Source organism: Phyllobates terribilis, unplaced genomic scaffold (genome assembly GCF_046119375.1).
Source record: "Phyllobates terribilis strain yellow unplaced genomic scaffold, ASM4611937v1 Scaffold_2__4_contigs__length_985480577, whole genome shotgun sequence".
NCBI classification, from domain to species: domain Eukaryota; kingdom Metazoa; phylum Chordata; class Amphibia; order Anura; family Dendrobatidae; genus Phyllobates; species Phyllobates terribilis.
This window is the reverse complement of record NW_027362762.1, coordinates 960,607,280-960,627,240: the sequence shown is the minus strand read 5'-3', so window position 1 is coordinate 960,627,240 and position 19,961 is coordinate 960,607,280. Positions and strand designations below refer to the sequence as shown.

At 48.0% G+C, this 19,961-nt stretch overlaps 1 protein-coding gene across 1 annotated transcript in view; it reads left to right on the top strand.

Annotated features, from left to right (window-relative positions):
- The window catches only part of GAP43 (growth associated protein 43), a 249,693-nt gene extending 234,091 nt beyond the window's left edge, over nt 1-15,602 (top strand). Inside the window, exon 3 of the mRNA XM_073668589.1 lies at nt 14,715-15,602. Coding sequence (XP_073524690.1) covers nt 14,715-14,803 — 89 coding nt within the window. The 3' untranslated portion in view covers nt 14,804-15,602. The remainder of the gene's footprint in view (nt 1-14,714) is intronic.
- The last annotated feature ends 4,359 nt before the right edge of the window (nt 15,603-19,961 follow it).

Sequence of the window (19,961 nt, the reverse complement as noted above, 5' to 3'; positions counted from 1 at the left end):
CGCTGATCTCTGGTGATGGATACGTGGCATTCTCAGTGATGTCACTGCTGATCTCTGGTGATGGATAGGCGGCATTCTCAGTGATGTCACCGCTGATCTCTGGTGATGGATAGGCGGCATTCTCAGTGATGTCACCACTGATCTCTAGTGATGGATAGGAGGCATTCTCAGTGATGTCACCGCTGATCTCTGGTGATGGATAGGAGGCATTCTCAGTGATGTCACCGCTGATCACTGGTGATGGATAGGCGGCATTCTCAGTGATGTCACCGCTGATCTCTGGTGATGGATACGTGGCATTCTCAGTGATGTCACTGCTGATCTCTGGTGATGGATAGGCGGCATTCTCAGTGATGTCACCGCTGATCTCTGGTGATGGATAGGTGGCATTCTCAGTGATGTCACCACTGATCTCTAGTGATGGATAGGAGGCATTCTCAGTGATGTCACCTCTGATCTCTAGTGATGGATAGGCAGCATTCTCAGTGATGTCACCGCTGATCTCTGGTGATGGATAGGAGGCATTCTCAGTGATGTCACCGCTGATCTCTGGTGATGGATAGGCGGCATTCTCAGTGATGTCACCGCTGATCTCTGGTGATGGATACGTGGCATTCTCAGTGATGTCACTGCTGATCTCTGGTGATGGATAGGCGGCATTCTCAGTGATGTCACCGCTGATCTCTGGTGATGGATAGGCGGCATTCTCAGTGATGTCACCGCTGATCTCTGGTGATGGATAGGCGGCATTCTCAGTGATGTCACCGCTGATCTCTAGTGATGGATAGGCGGCATTCTCAGTGATGTCACCGCTGATCTCTAGTGATGGATAGGCGGCATTCTCAGTGATGTCACCGCTGATCTCTGGTGATGGATAGGCGGCATTCTCAGTGATGTCACCGCTGATCTCTAGTGATGGATAGGCGGCATTCTCAGTGATGTCACCGCTGATCTCTGGTGATGGATAGGCGGCATTCTCAGTGATGTCACCGCTGATCTCTGGTGATGGATAGGCGGCATTCTCAGTGATGTCACCGCTGATCTCTAGTGATGGATAGGCGGCATTCTCAGTGATGTCACCGCTGATCTCTGGTGATGGATAGGCGGCATTCTCAGTGATGTCACCGCTGATCTCTAGTGATGGATAGGCGGCATTCTCAGTGATGTCACCGCTGATCTCTAGTGATGGATAGGCGGCATTCTCAGTGATGTCACCTCTGATCTCTAGTGATGGATAGGAGGCATTCTCAGTGATGTCACCGCTGATCTCTGGTGATGGATAGGAGGCATTCTCAGTGATGTCACTGCTCATCTCTGGTGATGGATAGGAGGCATTCTCAGTGATGTCACTGCTGATCTCTAGTGATGGATAGGCAGCATTCTCAGTGATGTCACCGCTCATCTCTGGTGATGGATAGGAGGCATTCTCAGTGATGTCACTGCTGATCTCTAGTGATGGATAGGCAGCATTCTCAGTGATGTCACCGCTGATCTCTGGTTATGGATAGGCGGCATTCTCAGTGATGTCACCGCTGATCTCTAGTGATGGATAGGAGGCATTCTCAGTGATGTCACCGCTGATCTCTGGTGATGGATAGGAGGCATTCTCAGTGATGTCACCGCTGATCTCTAGTGATGGATAGGCGGCATTCTCAGTGATGTCACCGCTGATCTCTAGTGATGGATAGGAGGCATTCTCAGTGATGTCACCGCTGATCTCTAGTGATGGATAGGCGGCATTCTCAGTGATGTCACCGCTGATCTCTAGTGATGGATAGGCGGCATTCTCAGTGATGTCACCGCTGATCTCTGGTGATGGATAGGAGGCATTCTCAGTGATGTCACCGCTGATCTCTAGTGATGGATAGGCGGCATTCTCAGTGATGTCGCCGCTGATCTCTGGTGATGGATAGGCGGCATTCTCAGTGATGTCACCGCTGATCTCTAGTGATGGATAGGCGGCATTCTCAGTGATGTCACCGCTGATCTCTAGTGATGGATAGGCGGCATTCTCAGTGATGTCACCGCTGATCTCTGGTGATGGATAGGCGGCATTCTCAGTGATGTCACCGCTGATCTCTAGTGATGGATAGGCGGCATTCTCAGTGATGTCACCGCTGATCTCTAGTGATGGATAGGTGGCATTCTCAGTGATGTCACCGCTGATCTCTGGTGATGGATAGGCGGCATTCTCAGTGATGTCACCGCTGATCTCTGGTGATGGATAGGCGACATTCTCAGTGATGTCACCGCTGATCTCTGGTGATGGATAGGCGGCATTCTCAGTGATGTCACCGCTGATCTCTGGTGATGGATAGGCGGCATTCTCAGTGATGTCACCGCTGATCTCTGGTGATGGATAGGCGGCATTCTCAGTGATGTCACCGCTGATCTCTGGTGATGGATAGGCGACATTCTCAGTGATGTCACCGCTGATCTCTGGTGATGGATAGGCGGCATTCTCAGTGATGTCACCGCTGATCTCTGGTGATGGATAGGCGGCATTCTCAGTGATGTCACTGCTGATCTCTAGTGATGGATAGGCGGCATTCTCAGTGATGTCACCGCTGATCTCTAGTGATGGATAGGCGGCATTCTCAGTGATGTCACCGCTGATCTCTGGTGATGGATAGGCGGCATTCTCAGTGATGTCACCGCTGATCTCTGGTGATGGATAGGTGGCATTCTCAGTGATGTCACCGCTGATCTCTAGTGATGGATAGGCGGCATTCTCAGTGATGTCACCGCTGATCTCTGGTGATGGATAGGCGGCATTCTCAGTGATGTCACCGCTGATCTCTAGTGATGGATAGGTGGCATTCTCTGGTGATGGATAGGCGGCATTCTCAGTGATGTCACTGCTGATCTCTAGTGATGGATAGGCGGCATTCTCAGAGATGTCACTGCTGATCTCTGGTGATGGATAGGCGGCATTCTCAGTGATGTCACCGCTGATCTCTGGTGATGGATAGGTGGCATTCTCAGTGATGTCACCGCTGATCTCTAGTGATGGATAGGTGGCATTCTCAGTGATGTCACCGCTGATCTCTAGTGATGGATAGGCGGCATTCTCAGTGATGTCACCGCTGATCTCTAGTGATGGATAGGAGGCATTCTCAGTGATGTCACTGCTGATCTCTAGTGATGGATAGGCGGCATTCTCAGAGATGTCACTGCTGATCTCTGGTGATGGATAGGAGGCATTCTCAGTGATGTCACCGCTGATCTCTAGTGATGGATAGGCGGCATTCTCAGTGATGTCACCGCTGATCTCTGGTGATGGATAGGTGGCATTCTCAGTGATGTCACCGCTGATCTCTAGTGATGGATAGGCGGCATTCTCAGTGATGTCACCGCTGATCTCTAGTGATGGATAGGCGGCATTCTCAGTGATGTCACCGCTGATCTCTAGTGATGGATAGGCGGCATTCTCAGTGATGTCACCGCTGATCTCTAGTGATGGATAGGCGGCATTCTCAGTGATGTCACCTCTGATCTCTAGTGATGGATAGGCAGCATTCTCAGAGATGTCACTGCTGATCTCTAGTGATGGATAGGCGGCATTCTCAGGGTTGTCACCGCTGATCTCTGGTGATGGACAGGAGGCATTCTCAGAGATGTCACCGCTGATCTCTGGTGATGGATAGGCGGCATTCTCAGTGATGTCACCGCTGATCTCTGGTGATGGATAGGCGGCATTCTCAGTGATGTCACCGCTGATCTCTGGTGATGGATAGGCGGCATTCTCAGTGATGTCACCGCTGATCTCTGGTGATGGATAGGAGGCATTCTCAGTGATGTCACCGCTGATCTCTAGTGATGGATAGGCGGCATTCTCAGTGATGTCACCGCTGATCTCTAGTGATGGATAGGCGGCATTCTCAGTGATGTCACCGCTGATCTCTAGTGATGGATAGGCGGCATTCTCAGTGATGGCACCGCTGATCTCTAGTGATGGATAGGCGGCATTCTCAGGGTTGTCACCGCTGATCTCTGGTGATGGATAGGCGGCATTCTCAGTGATGTCACCGCTGATCTCTGGTGATGGATAGGCGGCATTCTCAGTGATGTCACCTCTGATCTCTAGTGATGGATAGGCGGCATTCTCAGTGATGTCACCGCTGATCTCTGGTGATGGATAGGAGGCATTCTCAGAGATGTCACTGCTGATCTCTAGTGATGGATAGGCGGCATTCTCAGGTTTGTCACCGCTGATCTCTGGTGATGGATAGGCGGCATTCTCAGTGATGTCACTGCTGATCTCTAGTGATGGATAGGCGGCATTCTCAGTGATGTCACCGCTGATCTCTGGTGATGGATAGACGGCATTCTCAGTGATGTCACCGCTGATCTCTAGTGATGGATAGGCGGCATTCTCAGTGATGTCACCGCTGATCTCTGGTGATGGATAGGCGGCATTCTCAGTGATGTCACCGCTGATCTCTGGTGATAGATAGGCGGCATTCTCAGTGATGTCACCGCTGATCTCTAGTGATGGATAGGTGGCATTCTCAGTGATGTCACCGCTGATCTCTGGTGATGGATAGGCGGCATTCTCAGTGATGTCACCGCTGATCTCTAGTGATGGATAGGTGGCATTCTCAGTGATGTCACCGCTGATCTCTAGTGATGGATAGGTGGCATTCTCAGTGATGTCACCGCTGATCTCTAGTGATGGATAGGCGGCATTCTCAGTGATGTCACCGCTGATCTCTGGTGATGGATAGGCGGCATTCTCAGTGATGTCACCGCTGATCTCTAGTGATGGATAGGAGGCATTCTCAGTGATGTCACCGCTGATCTCTAGTGATGGATAGGCGGCATTCTCAGTGATGTCACTGCTGATCTCTAGTGATGGATAGGCGGCATTCTCAGTGATGTCACCGCTGATCTCTGGTGATGGATAGGCGGCATTCTCAGTGATGTCACCGCTGATCTCTGGTGATGGATAGGCGACATTCTCAGTGATGTCACCGCTGATCTCTAGTGATGGATAGGCGGCATTCTCAGTGATGTCACTGCTGATCTCTAGTGATGGATAGGAGGCATTCTCAGTGATGTCACCGCTGATCTCTGGTGATGGATAGGCGGCATTCTCAGTGATGTCACCTCTGATCTCTGGTGATGGATAGGCGGCATTCTCAGTGATGTCACCGCTGATCTCTGGTGATGGATAGGCGGCATTCTCAGTGATGTCACCGCTGATCTCTAGTGATGGATAGGTGGCATTCTCAGTGATGTCACCGCTGATCTCTGGTGATGGATAGGTGGCATTCTCAGTGATGTCACCGCTAATCTCTGGTGATGGATAGGCGGCATTCTCAGTGATGTCACCGCTGATCTCTGGTGATGGATAGGCGGCATTCTCAGTGATGTCACCGCTGATCTCTGGTGATGGATAGGTGGCATTCTCAGTGATGTCACAGCTGATCTCTGGTGATGGATAGGCGGCATTCTCAGTGATGTCACCGCTGATCTCTAGTGATGGATAGGTGGCATTCTCAGTGATGTCACCGCTGATCTCTGGTGATGGATAGGCGGCATTCTCAGTGATGTCACCGCTAATCTCTGGTGATGGATAGGCGGCATTCTCAGTGATGTCACCGCTAATCTCTGGTGATGGATAGGCGGCATTCTCAGTGATGTCACCGCTAATCTCTGGTGATGGATAGGCGGCATTCTCAGTGATGTCACCGCTAATCTCTGGTGATGGATAGGCGGCATTCTCAGTGATGTCACCGCTGATCTCTGGTGATGGATAGGCGGCATTCTCAGTGATGTCACCGCTGATCTCTGGTGATGGATAGGCGGCATTCTCAGTGATGTCACCGCTGATCTCTGGTGATGGATAGGCGGCATTCTCAGTGATATCACCTCTGATCTCTGGTGATGGATAGGCGGCATTCTCAGTGATGTCACCGCTGATCTCTGGTGATGGATAGGCGGCATTCTCAGTGATGTCACCGCTGATCTCTAGTGATGGATAGGAGGCATTCTCAGTGATGTCACTGCTGATCTCTAGTGATGGATAGGAGGCATTCTCAGAGATGTCACTGCTGATCTCTAGTGATGGATAGGCGGCATTCTCAGTGATGTCACTGCTGATCTCTGGTGATGGATAGGCGGCATTCTCAGTGATGTCACCGCTGATCTCTAGTGATGGATAGGTGGCATTCTCAGTGATGTCACCGCTGATCTCTGGTGATGGATAGGCGGCATTCTCAGTGATGTCACCGCTGATCTCTAGTGATGGATAGGTGGCATTCTCAGTGATGTCACCGCTGATCTCTGGTGATGGATAGGTGGCATTCTCAGTGATGTCACCGCTAATCTCTGGTGATGGATAGGCGGCATTCTCAGTGATGTCACCGCTGATCTCTGGTGATGGATAGGCGGCATTCTCAGTGATGTCACCGCTGATCTCTGGTGATGGATAGGTGGCATTCTCAGTGATGTCACCGCTGATCTCTGGTGATGGATAGGCGGCATTCTCAGTGATGTCACCGCTGATCTCTAGTGATGGATAGGTGGCATTCTCAGTGATGTCACCGCTGATCTCTGGTGATGGATAGGAGGCATTCTCAGTGATGTCACCGCTGATCTCTAGTGATGGATAGGCGGCATTCTCAGTGATGTCACCGCTAATCTCTGGTGATGGATAGGCGGCATTCTCAGTGATGTCACCGCTAATCTCTGGTGATGGATAGGCGGCATTCTCAGTGATGTCACCGCTAATCTCTGGTGATGGATAGGCGGCATTCTCAGTGATGTCACCGCTGATCTCTGGTGATGGATAGGCGGCATTCTCAGTGATGTCACCGCTGATCTCTGGTGATGGATAGGCGGCATTCTCAGTGATGTCACCGCTGATCTCTGGTGATGGATAGGCGGCATTCTCAGTGATATCACCTCTGATCTCTGGTGATGGATAGGCGGCATTCTCAGTGATGTCACCGCTGATCTCTGGTGATGGATAGGCGGCATTCTCAGTGATGTCACCGCTGATCTCTAGTGATGGATAGGCGGCATTCTCAGTGATGTCACCGCTGATCTCTAGTGATGGATAGGCGGCATTCTCAGTGATGTCACCGCTGATCTCTAGTGATGGATAGGAGGCATTCTCAGTGATGTCACCGCTGATCTCTAGTGATGGATAGGCGGCATTCTCAGTGATGTCACCGCTGATCTCTAGTGATGGATAGGCGGCATTCTCAGTGATGTCACCGCTGATCTCTGGTGATGGATAGGAGGCATTCTCAGTGATGTCACCTCTGATCTCTGGTGATGGATAGGCGGCATTCTCAGTGATGTCACCGCTGATCTCTGGTGATGGATAGGCGGCATTCTCAGTGATGTCACCTCTGATCTCTGGTGATGGATAGGCGGCATTCTCAGTGATGTCACCTCTGATCTCTGGTGATGGATAGGCGGCATTCTCAGTGATGTCACCTCTGATCTCTGGTGATGGATAGGAGGCATTCTCAGTGATGTCACCGCTGATCTCTGGTGATGGATAGGCGGCATTCTCAGTGATGTCACCTCTGATCTCTGGTGATGGATAGGCGGCATTCTCAGTGATGTCACCGCTGATCTCTAGTGATGGATAGGAGGCATTCTCAGTGATGTCACCGCTGATCTCTAGTGATGGATAGGAGGCATTCTCAGTGATGTCACCGCTGATCTCTGCTGATGGATAGGAGGCATTCTCAGTGATGTCACTGCTGATCTCTAGTGATGGATAGGCGGCATTCTCAGTGATGTCACCGCTGATCTCTGGTGATGGATAGGCGGCATTCTCAGTGATGTCACCGCTGATCTCTAGTGATAGATAGGCGGCATTCTCAGTGATGTCACCGCTGATCTCTAGTGATGGATAGGCGGCATTCTCAGTGATGTCACCGCTGATCTCTGGTGATGGATAGGATGCATTCTCAGTGATGTCACCGCTGATCTCTAGTGATGGATAGGCGGCATTCTCAGTGATGTCACCACTGATCTCTGGTGATGGATAGGTGGCGTTCTCAGTGATGTCACTGCTGATCTCTAGTGATGGATAGACGGCATTCTCAGTGATGTCACCGCTGATCTCTGGTGATGGATAGGCGGCATTCTCAGTGATGTCACCGCTGATCTCTAGTGATGGATAGGAGGCATTCTCAATGATGTCATCGCTGATCTCTAGTGATGGATAGGAGGCATTCTCAGTGATGTCACCGCTGATCTCTGGTGATGGATAGGAGGCATTCTCAGTGATGTCACCGCTGATCTCTAGTGATGGATAGGAGGCATTCTCAGTGATGTCACCGCTGATCTCTGGTGATGGATAGGAGGCATTCTCAGTGATGTCACCGCTGATCTCTGGTGATGGATAGGAGGCATTCTCAGTGATGTCATCGCTGATCTCTAGTGATGGATAGGAGGCATTCTCAGTGATGTCACCGCTGATCTCTAGTGATGGATAGGCGGCATTCTCAGTGATGTCACCTCTGATCTCTAGTGATGGATAGGTGGCATTCTCAGTGATGTCACCGCTGATCTCTGGTGATGGATAGGAGGATAGGAGGCATTCTCAGTGATGTCACCGCTGATCTCTGGTGATGGATAGGAGGCATTCTCAGTGATGTCACCGCTGATCTCTAGTGATGGATAGGCGGCATTCTCAGTGATGTCACCGCTGATCTCTAGTGATGGATAGGTGGCATTCTCAGTGATGTCACCGCTGATCTCTGGTGATGGATAGGAGGCATTCTCAGTGATGTCACCGCTGATCTCTGGTGATGGATAGGCGGCATTCTCAGTGATGTCACCTCTGATCTCTGGTGATGGATAGGAGGCATTCTCAGTGATGTCACCGCTGATCTCTGGTGATGGATAGGAGGCATTCTCAGTGATGTCACTGCTGATCTCTAGTGATGGATAGGCGGCATTCTCAGTGATGTCACCGCTGATCTCTGGTGATGGATAGGAGGCATTCTCAGTGATGTCACCGCTGATCTCTAGTGATGGATAGGAGGCATTCTCAGTGATGTCACCGCTGATCTCTGGTGATGGATAGGTGGCATTCTCAGTGATGTCACCGCTGATCTCTGGTGATGGATAGGCGGCATTCTCAGTGATGTCACCGCTGATCTCTGGTGATGGATAGGCGGCATTCTCAGTGATGTCACCTCTGATCTCTGGTGATGGATAGGCGGCATTCTCAGTGATGTCACCGCTGATCTCTGGTGATGGATAGGTGGCATTCTCAGTGATGTCACCGCTGATCTCTGGTGATGGATAGGTGGCATTCTCAGTGATGTCACCGCTGATCTCTGGTGATGGATAGGCGGCATTCTCAGTGATGTCACCGCTGATCTCTGGTGATGGATAGGTGGCATTCTCAGTGATGTCACCGCTGATCTCTGGTGATGGATAGGTGGCATTCTCAGTGATGTCACCGCTGATCTCTGGTGATGGATAGGTGGCATTCTCAGTGATGTCACCGCTGATCTCTGGTGATGGATAGGCGGCATTCTCAGTGATGTCACCGCTGATCTCTGGTGATGGATAGGCGGCATTCTCAGTGATGTCACCTCTGATCTCTGGTGATGGATAGGAGGCATTCTCAGTGATGTCACCGCTGATCTCTAGTAATGGATAGGAGGCATTCTCAGTGATGTCACCGCTGATCTCTGGTGATGGATAGGAGGCATTCTCAGTGATGTCACCGCTGATCTCTAGTGATGGATAGGCGGCATTCTCAGTGATGTCACCGCTGATCTCTAGTGATGGATAGGAGGCATTCTCAGTGATGTCACCGCTGATCTCTAGTGATGGATAGGAGGCATTCTCAGTGATGTCACCGCTGATCTCTAGTGATGGATAGGCGGCATTCTCAGTGATGTCACTGCTGATCTCTGGTGATGAATAGGCGGCATTCTCAGTGATGTCACTGCTGATCTCTAGTGATGGATAGGAGGCATTCTCAGTGATGTCACTGCTGATCTCTAGTGATGGATAGGCGGCATTCTCAGTGATGTCACCGCTGATCTCTAGTGATGAATAGGCGGCATTCTCAGTGATGTCACTGCTGATCTCTAGTGATGGATAGGCGGCATTCTCAGTGATGTCACCGCTGATCTCTAGTGATGGATAGGCGGCATTCTCAGTGATGTCACCGCTGATCTCTGGTGATGGATAGGCGGCATTCTCAGTGATGTCACTGCTGATCTCTAGTGATGGATAGGCGGCATTCTCAGTGATGTCACCGCTGATCTCTAGTGATGGATAGGAGGCATTCTCAGTGATGTCACCGCTGATCTCTGGTGATGGATAGGCGGCATTCTCAGTGATGTCACCGCTGATCTCTGGTGATGGATAGGCGGCATTCTCAGTGATGTCACCGCTGATCTCTGGTGATGGATAGGCGGCATTCTCAGTGATGTCACCGCTGATCTCTAGTGATGGATAGGCGGCATTCTCAGTGATGTCACTGCTGATCTCTGGTGATGGATAGGCGGCATTCTCAGTGATGTCACCGCTGATCTCTGGTGATGGATAGGCGGGATTCTCAGTGATGTCACCGCTGATCTCTGGTGATGAATAGGCGGCATTCTCAGTGATGTCACCGCTGATCTCTAGTGATGGATAGGCGGCATTCTCAGTGATGTCACTGCTGATCTCTGGTGATGGATAGGCGGCATTCTCAGTGATGTCACCGCTGATCTCTGGTGATGGATAGGAGGCATTCTCAGTGATGTCACCGCTGATCTCTGGTGATGGATAGGCGGCATTCTCAGTGATGTCACCGCTGATCTCTGGTGATGGATAGGCGGCATTCTCAGTGATGTCACCGCTGATCTCTAGTGATTGATAGGCGGCATTCTCAGTGATGTCACCACTGATCTCTGGTGATGGATAGGCAGCATTCTCAGTGATGTCACCGCTGATCTCTGGTGATGGATAGGCGGCATTCTCAGTGATGTCACCGCTGATCTCTGGTGATGGATAGGCGGCATTCTCAGTGATGTCACCGCTGATCTCTAGTGATTGATAGGCGGCATTCTCAGTGATGTCACCACTGATCTCTGGTGATGGATAGGCAGCATTCTCAGTGATGTCACCGCTGATCTCTGGTGATGGATAGGCGGCATTCTCAGTGATGTCACCGCTGATCTCTGGTGATGGATAGGCAGCATTCTCAGTGATGTCACCGCTGATCTCTGGTGATGGATAGGCGGCATTCTCAGTGATGTCACCACTGATCTCTAGTGATGGATAGGCGGCATTCTCAGTGATGTCACCGCTGATCTCTAGTGATGGATAGGCGGCATTCTCAGTGATGTCACCGCTGATCTCTGGTGATGGATAGGCGGCATTCTCAGTGATGTCACTGCTGATCTCTAGTGATGGATAGGCGGCATTCTCAGTGATGTCACCGCTGATCTCTAGTGATGGATAGGAGGCATTCTCAGTGATGTCACCGCTGATCTCTGGTGATGGATAGGCGGCATTCTCAGTGATGTCACCGCTGATCTCTGGTGATGGATAGGCGGCATTCTCAGTGATGTCACCGCTGATCTCTGGTGATGGATAGGCGGCATTCTCAGTGATGTCACCGCTGATCTCTAGTGATGGATAGGCGGCATTCTCAGTGATGTCACTGCTGATCTCTGGTGATGGATAGGCGGCATTCTCAGTGATGTCACCGCTGATCTCTGGTGATGGATAGGCGGGATTCTCAGTGATGTCACCGCTGATCTCTGGTGATGAATAGGCGGCATTCTCAGTGATGTCACCGCTGATCTCTAGTGATGGATAGGCGGCATTCTCAGTGATGTCACTGCTGATCTCTGGTGATGGATAGGCGGCATTCTCAGTGATGTCACCGCTGATCTCTGGTGATGGATAGGAGGCATTCTCAGTGATGTCACCGCTGATCTCTGGTGATGGATAGGCGGCATTCTCAGTGATGTCACCGCTGATCTCTGGTGATGGATAGGCGGCATTCTCAGTGATGTCACCGCTGATCTCTGGTGATGGATAGGCGGCATTCTCAGTGATGTCACCGCTGATCTCTAGTGATTGATAGGCGGCATTCTCAGTGATGTCACCACTGATCTCTGGTGATGGATAGGCAGCATTCTCAGTGATGTCACCGCTGATCTCTGGTGATGGATAGGCGGCATTCTCAGTGATGTCACCACTGATCTCTAGTGATGGATAGGCGGCATTCTCAGTGATGTCACCGCTGATCTCTAGTGATGGATAGGCGGCATTCTCAGTGATGTCACCGCTGATCACTGGTGATGGATAGGCGGCATTCTCAGTGATGTCACCGCTGATCTCTAGTGATGGATAGGCGGCATTCTCAGTGATGTCACCGCTGATCTCTAGTGATGGATAGGCAGCATTCTCAGTGATGTCACCGCTGATCTCTAGTGATGGATAGGCGGCATTCTCAGTGATGTCACCGCTGATCTCTGGTGATGGATAGGCGGCATTCTCAGTGATGTCACCGCTGATCTCTAGTGATGGATAGGCGGCATTCTCAGTGATGTCACCGCTGATCTCTAGTGATGGATAGGCGGCATTCTCAGTGATGTCACCGCTGATCTCTAGTGATGGATAGGAGGCATTCTCAGTGATGTCACCGCTGATCTCTAGTGATGGATAGGCTGAAATGTATTGCTGCACACAGACCTGCCGGGTCCCTGCACTGCAATGCATGCTGCTGACCAATCAGAGGCCAGCAGCTGATGTCATGCGCTGTCTGTTGCTTGCATGCTGGAGTGAGCTGCCCGCTTCTGCGCTGGCTCTAGAAGAAGACGCTGTACATCGTGTGAGCAGAGGAAGGCAAATATAATAGTTTAAGTTTTTTTACATTTGTTAGAAAAGAGCCGCAGAATAAGTACATTATTACATTATACCAGAAAGGGGCTAAGGATGCAGACATAATACCAGGATGAGGGACGTTATTACTTAAAGGAGCCCAGTATGGGTACTTTATACCTGTAAGGGGCCCAGGGTGGAGGACATTATACCTGTAATGGGCCCAGAGTGGAGGACATTAAACCTGTAACGGGCCCAGGGTGGAGGACATTAAACCTGTAACGGGCCCAGGGTGGAGGACATTATACCTGTAAGGGGCCCAGAGTGGAGGACATTATACCTGTAAGGGGCCCAGAGTGGAGGACATTATACCTGTAAGGCACACATGTCAATCTCTGGCCCGTGGGCCAAATCGGCCCTCAGGGTGATATTTGGCCCGCGATACCATATGGAGGACTATGTGCAGTCCATTGTACTGTGTGGAGGACTGTATGGGGATCTCAGTTGGGGCATCATACTGTGTTGGGGTCACGATACGTTGCCAGGGGAGTTGAGAAAGGGGGTACAGTAGGGTACCACATGTGTGGAGGGTACTGTGGATGAATTCACCATGGGGGTATGATACTGTGTTTGGGGGGCACTTTTGTTGGCATCATACTTTAAAGGGGGGCAATGAAAGGGCAATCTGGGGACTTCATTAGGAGGAAAATTAATCTGTAAGGGCTGTAAAGTTGTGAGATCTGCTCCTCTGTGACCCCACCGAATATTAAGGTGTTTTTTTTTAATAAATATCAAGGTTGGCCCACGATTTTGTCCAAGTTTTTAATTTTGGCCCTCTGCGTATTTGAGTTTGACATCCCTGCTGTAAGGGGCCCAGGATGGAGGACATTATACCTGTAAGGGGCCCAGGATGGAGGACATTATACCTTAAGGGGCCTAGGATGGGGGACATTATTACAGGATGGGGGTAATTGTACCTGGAAGGGGCCCAGGATGGAGGACATTATAACTGTAAGGGGCCCAGGATGGGGGACATTAATACAGGATGGGGGACATTGTCACATGGGAGGGCGAACACATCACAGGATCTGGAACGATTCAAGGGCCCATACATCTGGCAAACAGGTAGATGGAGGCCAAGGTCCAAATTTTGCATCGGGTCCATCGGACTCTAGTTATGCTACTGTATACCAATATACACAGGCCCAATGGAGGCAAAAAAGGTGAACAAGGCTCCAACTCTGATAAAATAAATAACTAAATGTATATTTCATACAAAATACAAAAGAATTTAAAAAAATAAGTAAAAAAGTGCAGCAGAGAGGAGACAAGTTTATAGCCCAACGTTTTGTTGATTAAGTGTTCATTTATTTCTCTAGTGGTGGGCTTTTTGTATCTGGGTGGGAGGTTTTGATGGATGCAGTTCTTTGGACACAATGAGGTTTGTGCTCGGAATGATTGTGTATAATGTAAAGCAATAACGGGCAGTTGGTTTCAAGACCATCCCCGTTGTTGTGGATTGTTATATTAGTGCTGGCATTGTTGTATATTTTGGGAATTTTGCAAAAATTGCAGAAAAGTTGGGACTGTTCAGGGTCAATGCTCTGGTGGTCTTCGATGGTCCTGCAGTAGTAAAACCAAATGCTTCAGCGGTGAAGTGCCATATATGCCAATTCTAAGGTCAGAGTTTGGCTGCAGCCCTGATGTGAATCCTGCATGGGACGTCATCATCGCAGGAGTGGTGGAGACCACCGGAGTGGATGCACTGACCATTCCCTGCTCTTCTGCAAATTTTGTAAAATCCTATAAAGTTTTACTTTGTATCAGTCCAGCATTTTATATGTGTCTGTAGATTGCATTTCCATTTGTAACCACTCACACATTTTTCCCATTTTATTTTCCAGATGATGTAGAAGGAACCAAACCTAGTGAAAGTGCCCAACAAGAAGAGGTGGCCAGTGAAGAGCCCAAGGCGGACCAAGAAAATGCCTGAAAACATTGAAGTCCCTCCTGTTACTCTCCTCTTGGACTCCATCGTTCTTCCCTTCCGGCTCCTCCTTGACCTTTTCGATCCTCTTCCTCACGTGGGTTCCTCCACCTCACCACCCCTTCTTCTTTCTCTATGTGGCAGAACATGTAAAAAAAATAATAAAATAAAATAAAAAAAAAAAGCAGGAAAGTTTCAGTCAAACAGTGTGGCTTAAACATTTTAAGTGTTTCTTGGTGTTGTTATGGCAAGTTTTCCAGTATGGTCCAATCCGGTTCATTTTTGGACATTTCTTTCGCACTGTATCCGAGTTTAATTCCAGCTCCCTCGCTCTTCTCTCTTTCTCTCTGTTACACTGTGTGCAATGTTCCGTTAATCTATGGGGTTACAAATCAATCCGGTGAGTTTAAAAAAAAAAAAAAAAAAGCGTCTCTGAGTTTGTCTTTTTTTTTTTTAATATATAAATTTATTATTTTTTTAATTCTTGCTCCTCTTCAATGTGATGGAATGAACTTCTCCAAAAAAAAAAATAATTATCCCTCCCTACGGTTTGTTTTTCCGAAATAAAGCGATGTGCCAATTAGCGTATATTCCCGGCGGTCACCCGTGTGTTTTTCTTGTCCTGCTCACTGTCTTGACTTTGACTCCTCGGGAAATTTTACAATGTCTGCCTATGTTTTCTATCGTACTCCAGATGTTAGTCCTATGTGTTGTGGATGAGGGTCACAGTCACTCGCAGGGCATTGAGAATGTATGGTCTGATTTTTGGCAAACACAGAGGAAATAAATAGTTTGATCTCCAGTTCTTGGCCGTGTCCTGTGCAATGTGTTCCGATACGTTTCATCTCATACCGATGCCAAGGTTTTACTACAGATGGGTGAATTGATCCAGATAATCGGAGCTCTATAGTCACCATTTGGGGACGTTCGGTGAAGACTCATTGGATGGTTTGCTGCAATGACGGCCATTTTGAATAATGATTGTACCAATGGGCTAGGAACCAGAATATTGGATGTCCAACTTACTCATACCAGAAAATACAGTATCCAGAATTATGTATTCTGATACATCTGGAGCAGGGTCGGAATGGTGGGAAATGTGATAACTTGTGGATTTCCGACCACTCAAATTCACTTTTGTCTCTGAAGGAATTGAGTGGCAGTGCACATGCCCTAACACCTCTCCATTCATCGTCTAAGGGGCCGCCAGATTAAGGTAAACGCAGCCCCATGCAAATGAATGAAGTGTAGGTCTGGCATGCACACTGCCATCTATTCTAATGCATTTGCCAATCTATTGGGGTCCCAGCAGTCAGACACCCATCAATCTATTAGTTATCACCTATCCAATAATTAGGTGATAACTTGTCTCCAACCAACGACTCCTTTAAGGCTTCCATCTTTGTTCTTCATTGGATCCCTTATTCATGCACTGTCCTCTAAAGTCTAACATTAGACATAACATAATGTATTTTGCCAAGAGTGTCCCATTAACTTTTATTGAAAAACTTTTCACAAACTCTAAAAGTCATTGATCATCATAAAAAAAAAAAAAAAAACCACAGACGCCAAGTAAGAGGTTTGGTTTTGTGTTTTTCTAGAAATTTTGGAAAATAAAAATACCGAAGAGAAATAAGCATTAGATAGGAAAGGGAGATGGTGATGGGATTGATCGGGGGGGAAGAAGTGGCAGGAAATATATGGAACAGACGTCCAATAGTGAGAAATTAGGGAAAAGAAATGAAGTTTGTGGGAAATTAGGGCCACGCAAATCTTCTTACCCCTGATCCTCAATGCAGTCGTCTTCAAAATAGTTTCACACTTTGTTTTGCACCAGAAATAAATGATTATGTCTAGCGGGATCTCTACAGAATTTTTATATTTAGTCTCAAATTAACCAACTATATGAGTTCTCATCAGTTACCCAACTGGAACCATGTATATATACTCTAACAGGGTATATGGATGCCATAGAGGAAGAGGTCGCCTGCATGGGCCAAGGGGGAAAGTCAATATAAAAAGCAATCCACACTATGTAACCAGCTATCACATGGTTATCAATATATCTATTTTAACAAGCACCGTGGCCATTGTTTCTTTTGTCCAAAAATTATTTGTCCAAAAATTTCTTTTGGGAGAACCCTTTTAAGACAATGTTATAGAAATGAGTGAATCCCCCGAAATTTATTTAAGGCAGATTCTTTCTTTTTCGCCTAGCAAAATAAATTCTGTAAGAATAAATTCAATCTGAATCGAAAGATTATACTTGCCAGACCTAGGTGCCTGTCCAGTCCTCCCCTCCTCCGGTCTCCAATTCATCCAGTGCGACGAGGCCTCGAGGTCACATAAGTTGTGACACATCATTGAAGTCGATGCATTGCATCCCACCCAACTCCGTGAAGTCGGATCATCCAAAAAACGGAGGGAGCGGGTGGAGGACAGAAAAGAGGGCTTTAGATTCAGAGCAGGTAAAGGCCAAGCTTAGAACAGATGAATACTAAGATATATAAATTTTATATCTCCTTCCCAGCTTGAATTCCTACTAATTAAGTGGAGAAAAATTTAATTTGCCAGAATCCCATATTTCTGTGAAATTAATAGTTTGGATAGTCACAGGTTGCTCATCTCTACTGGATAGTCACAGGTTGCTCATCTCTACTGGATAGTCACAGGTTACTCATCTCTACTGGATAGTCACAGGTTACTCATCTCTACTGGATAGTCACAGGTTGCTCATCTCTACTGGATAGTCACAGGTTACTCATCTCTACTGGATAGTCACAGGTTGCTCATCTCTACTGGATAGTCACAGGTTGCTCATCTCTACTGGATAGTCACAGGTTGCTCATCTCTACTGGATAGTCACAGGTTGCTCATCTCTACTGGATAGTCACAGGTTACTCATCTCTACTGGATAGTCACAGGTTACTCATCTCTACTGGATAGTCACAGGTTACTCATCTCTACTGGATAGTCACAGGTTGCTCATCTCTACTGGATAGTCACAGGTTGCTCATCTCTACTGGATAGTCACAGGTTGCTCATCTCTACTGGATAGTCACAGGTTACTCATCTCTACTGGATAGTCACAGGTTACTCATCTCTACTGGATAGTCACAGGTTGCTCATCTCTACTGGATAGTCACAGGTTACTCATCTCTACTGGATAGTCACAGGTTACTCATCTCTACTGGATAGTCACAGGTTACTCATCTCTACTGGATAGTCACAGGTTACTCATCTCTACTGGATAGTCACAGGTTGCTCATCTCTACTGGATAGTCACAGGTTGCTCATCTCTACTGGATAGTCACAGGTTGCTCATCTCTACTGGATAGTCACAGGTTACTCATCTCTACTGGATAGTCACAGGTTACTCATCTCTACTGGATAGTCACAGGTTGCTCATCTCTACTGGATAGTCACAGGTTACTCATCTCTACTGGATAGTCACAGGTTACTCATCTCTACTGGATAGTCACAGGTTACTCATCTCTACTGGATAGTCACAGGCTACTCATCTCTACTGGATAGTCACAGGTTGCTCATCTCTACTGGATAGTCACAGGTTACTCATCTCTACTGGATAGTCACAGGTTACTCATCTCTACTGGATAGTCACAGGTTACTCATCTCTACTGGATAGTCACAGGTTACTCATCTCTACTGGATAGTCACAGGTTACTCATCTCTACTGGATAGTCACAGGTTGCTCATCTCTACTGGATAGTCACAGGTTACTCATCTCTACTGGATAGTCACAGGTTGCTCATCTCTACTGGATAGTCACAGGTTGCTCATCTCTACTGGATAGTCACAGGTTGCTCATCTCTACTGGATAGTCACAGGTTGCTCATCTCTACTGGATAGTCACAGGTTGCTCATCTCTACTGGATAGTCACAGGTTACTCATCTCTACTGGATAGTCACAGGTTACTCATCTCTACTGGATAGTCACAGGTTACTCATCTCTACTGGATAGTCACAGGTTGCTCATCTCTACTGGATAGTCACAGGTTGCTCATCTCTACTGGATAGTCACAGGTTGCTCATCTCTACTGGATAGTCACAGGTTACTCATCTCTACTGGATAGTCACAGGTTACTCATCTCTACTGGATAGTCACAGGTTGCTCATCTCTACTGGATAGTCACAGGTTACTCATCTCTACTGGATAGTCACAGGTTACTCATCTCTACTGGATAGTCACAGGTTACTCATCTCTACTGGATAGTCACAGGTTACTCATCTCTACTGGATAGTCACAGGTTGCTCATCTCTACTGGATAGTCACAGGTTGCTCATCTCTACTGGATAGTCACAGGTTACTCATCTCTACTGGATAGTCACAGGCTACTCATCTCTACTGGATAGTCACAGGTTGCTCATCTCTACTGGATAGTCACAGGTTACTCATCTCTACTGGATAGTCACAGGTTACTCATCTCTACTGGATAGTCACAGGTTGCTCATCTCTACTGGATAGTCACAGGTTGCTCATCTCTACTGGATAGTCACAGGTTGCTCATCTCTACTGGATAGTCACAGGTTACTCATCTCTACTGGATAGTCACAGGTTACTCATCTCTACTGGATAGTCACAGGTTACTCATCTCTACTGGATAGTCACAGGTTACTCATCTCTACTGGATAGTCACAGGTTACTCATCTCTACTGGATAGTCACAGGTTACTCATCTCTACTGGATAGTCACAGGTTACTCATCTCTACTGGATAGTCACAGGTTGCTCATCTCTACTGGATAGTCACAGGTTGCTCATCTCTACTGGATAGTCACAGGTTACTCATCTCTACTGGATAGTCACAGGCTACTCATCTCTACTGGATAGTCACAGGTTACTCATCTCTACTGGATAGTCACAGGTTACTCATCTCTACTGGATAGTCACAGGTTACTCATCTCTACTGGATAGTCACAGGTTACTCATCTCTACTGGATAGTCACAGGTTGCTCATCTCTACTTGGTCGCAAGGTTTCGTGAAGGGTCAGACTTTGACCTACAGGGTAGATACCTCCAATAGAAGTGGCTGTAGCAAAGATAGATTTTTTTTTTCTGCTTTTTAATTTGCATATCTTTTTTTCCCATGAGGCATTTCTAATTAAACTTCATACTCAACTGGTCTTCTTAAGGAAAGCCAATCT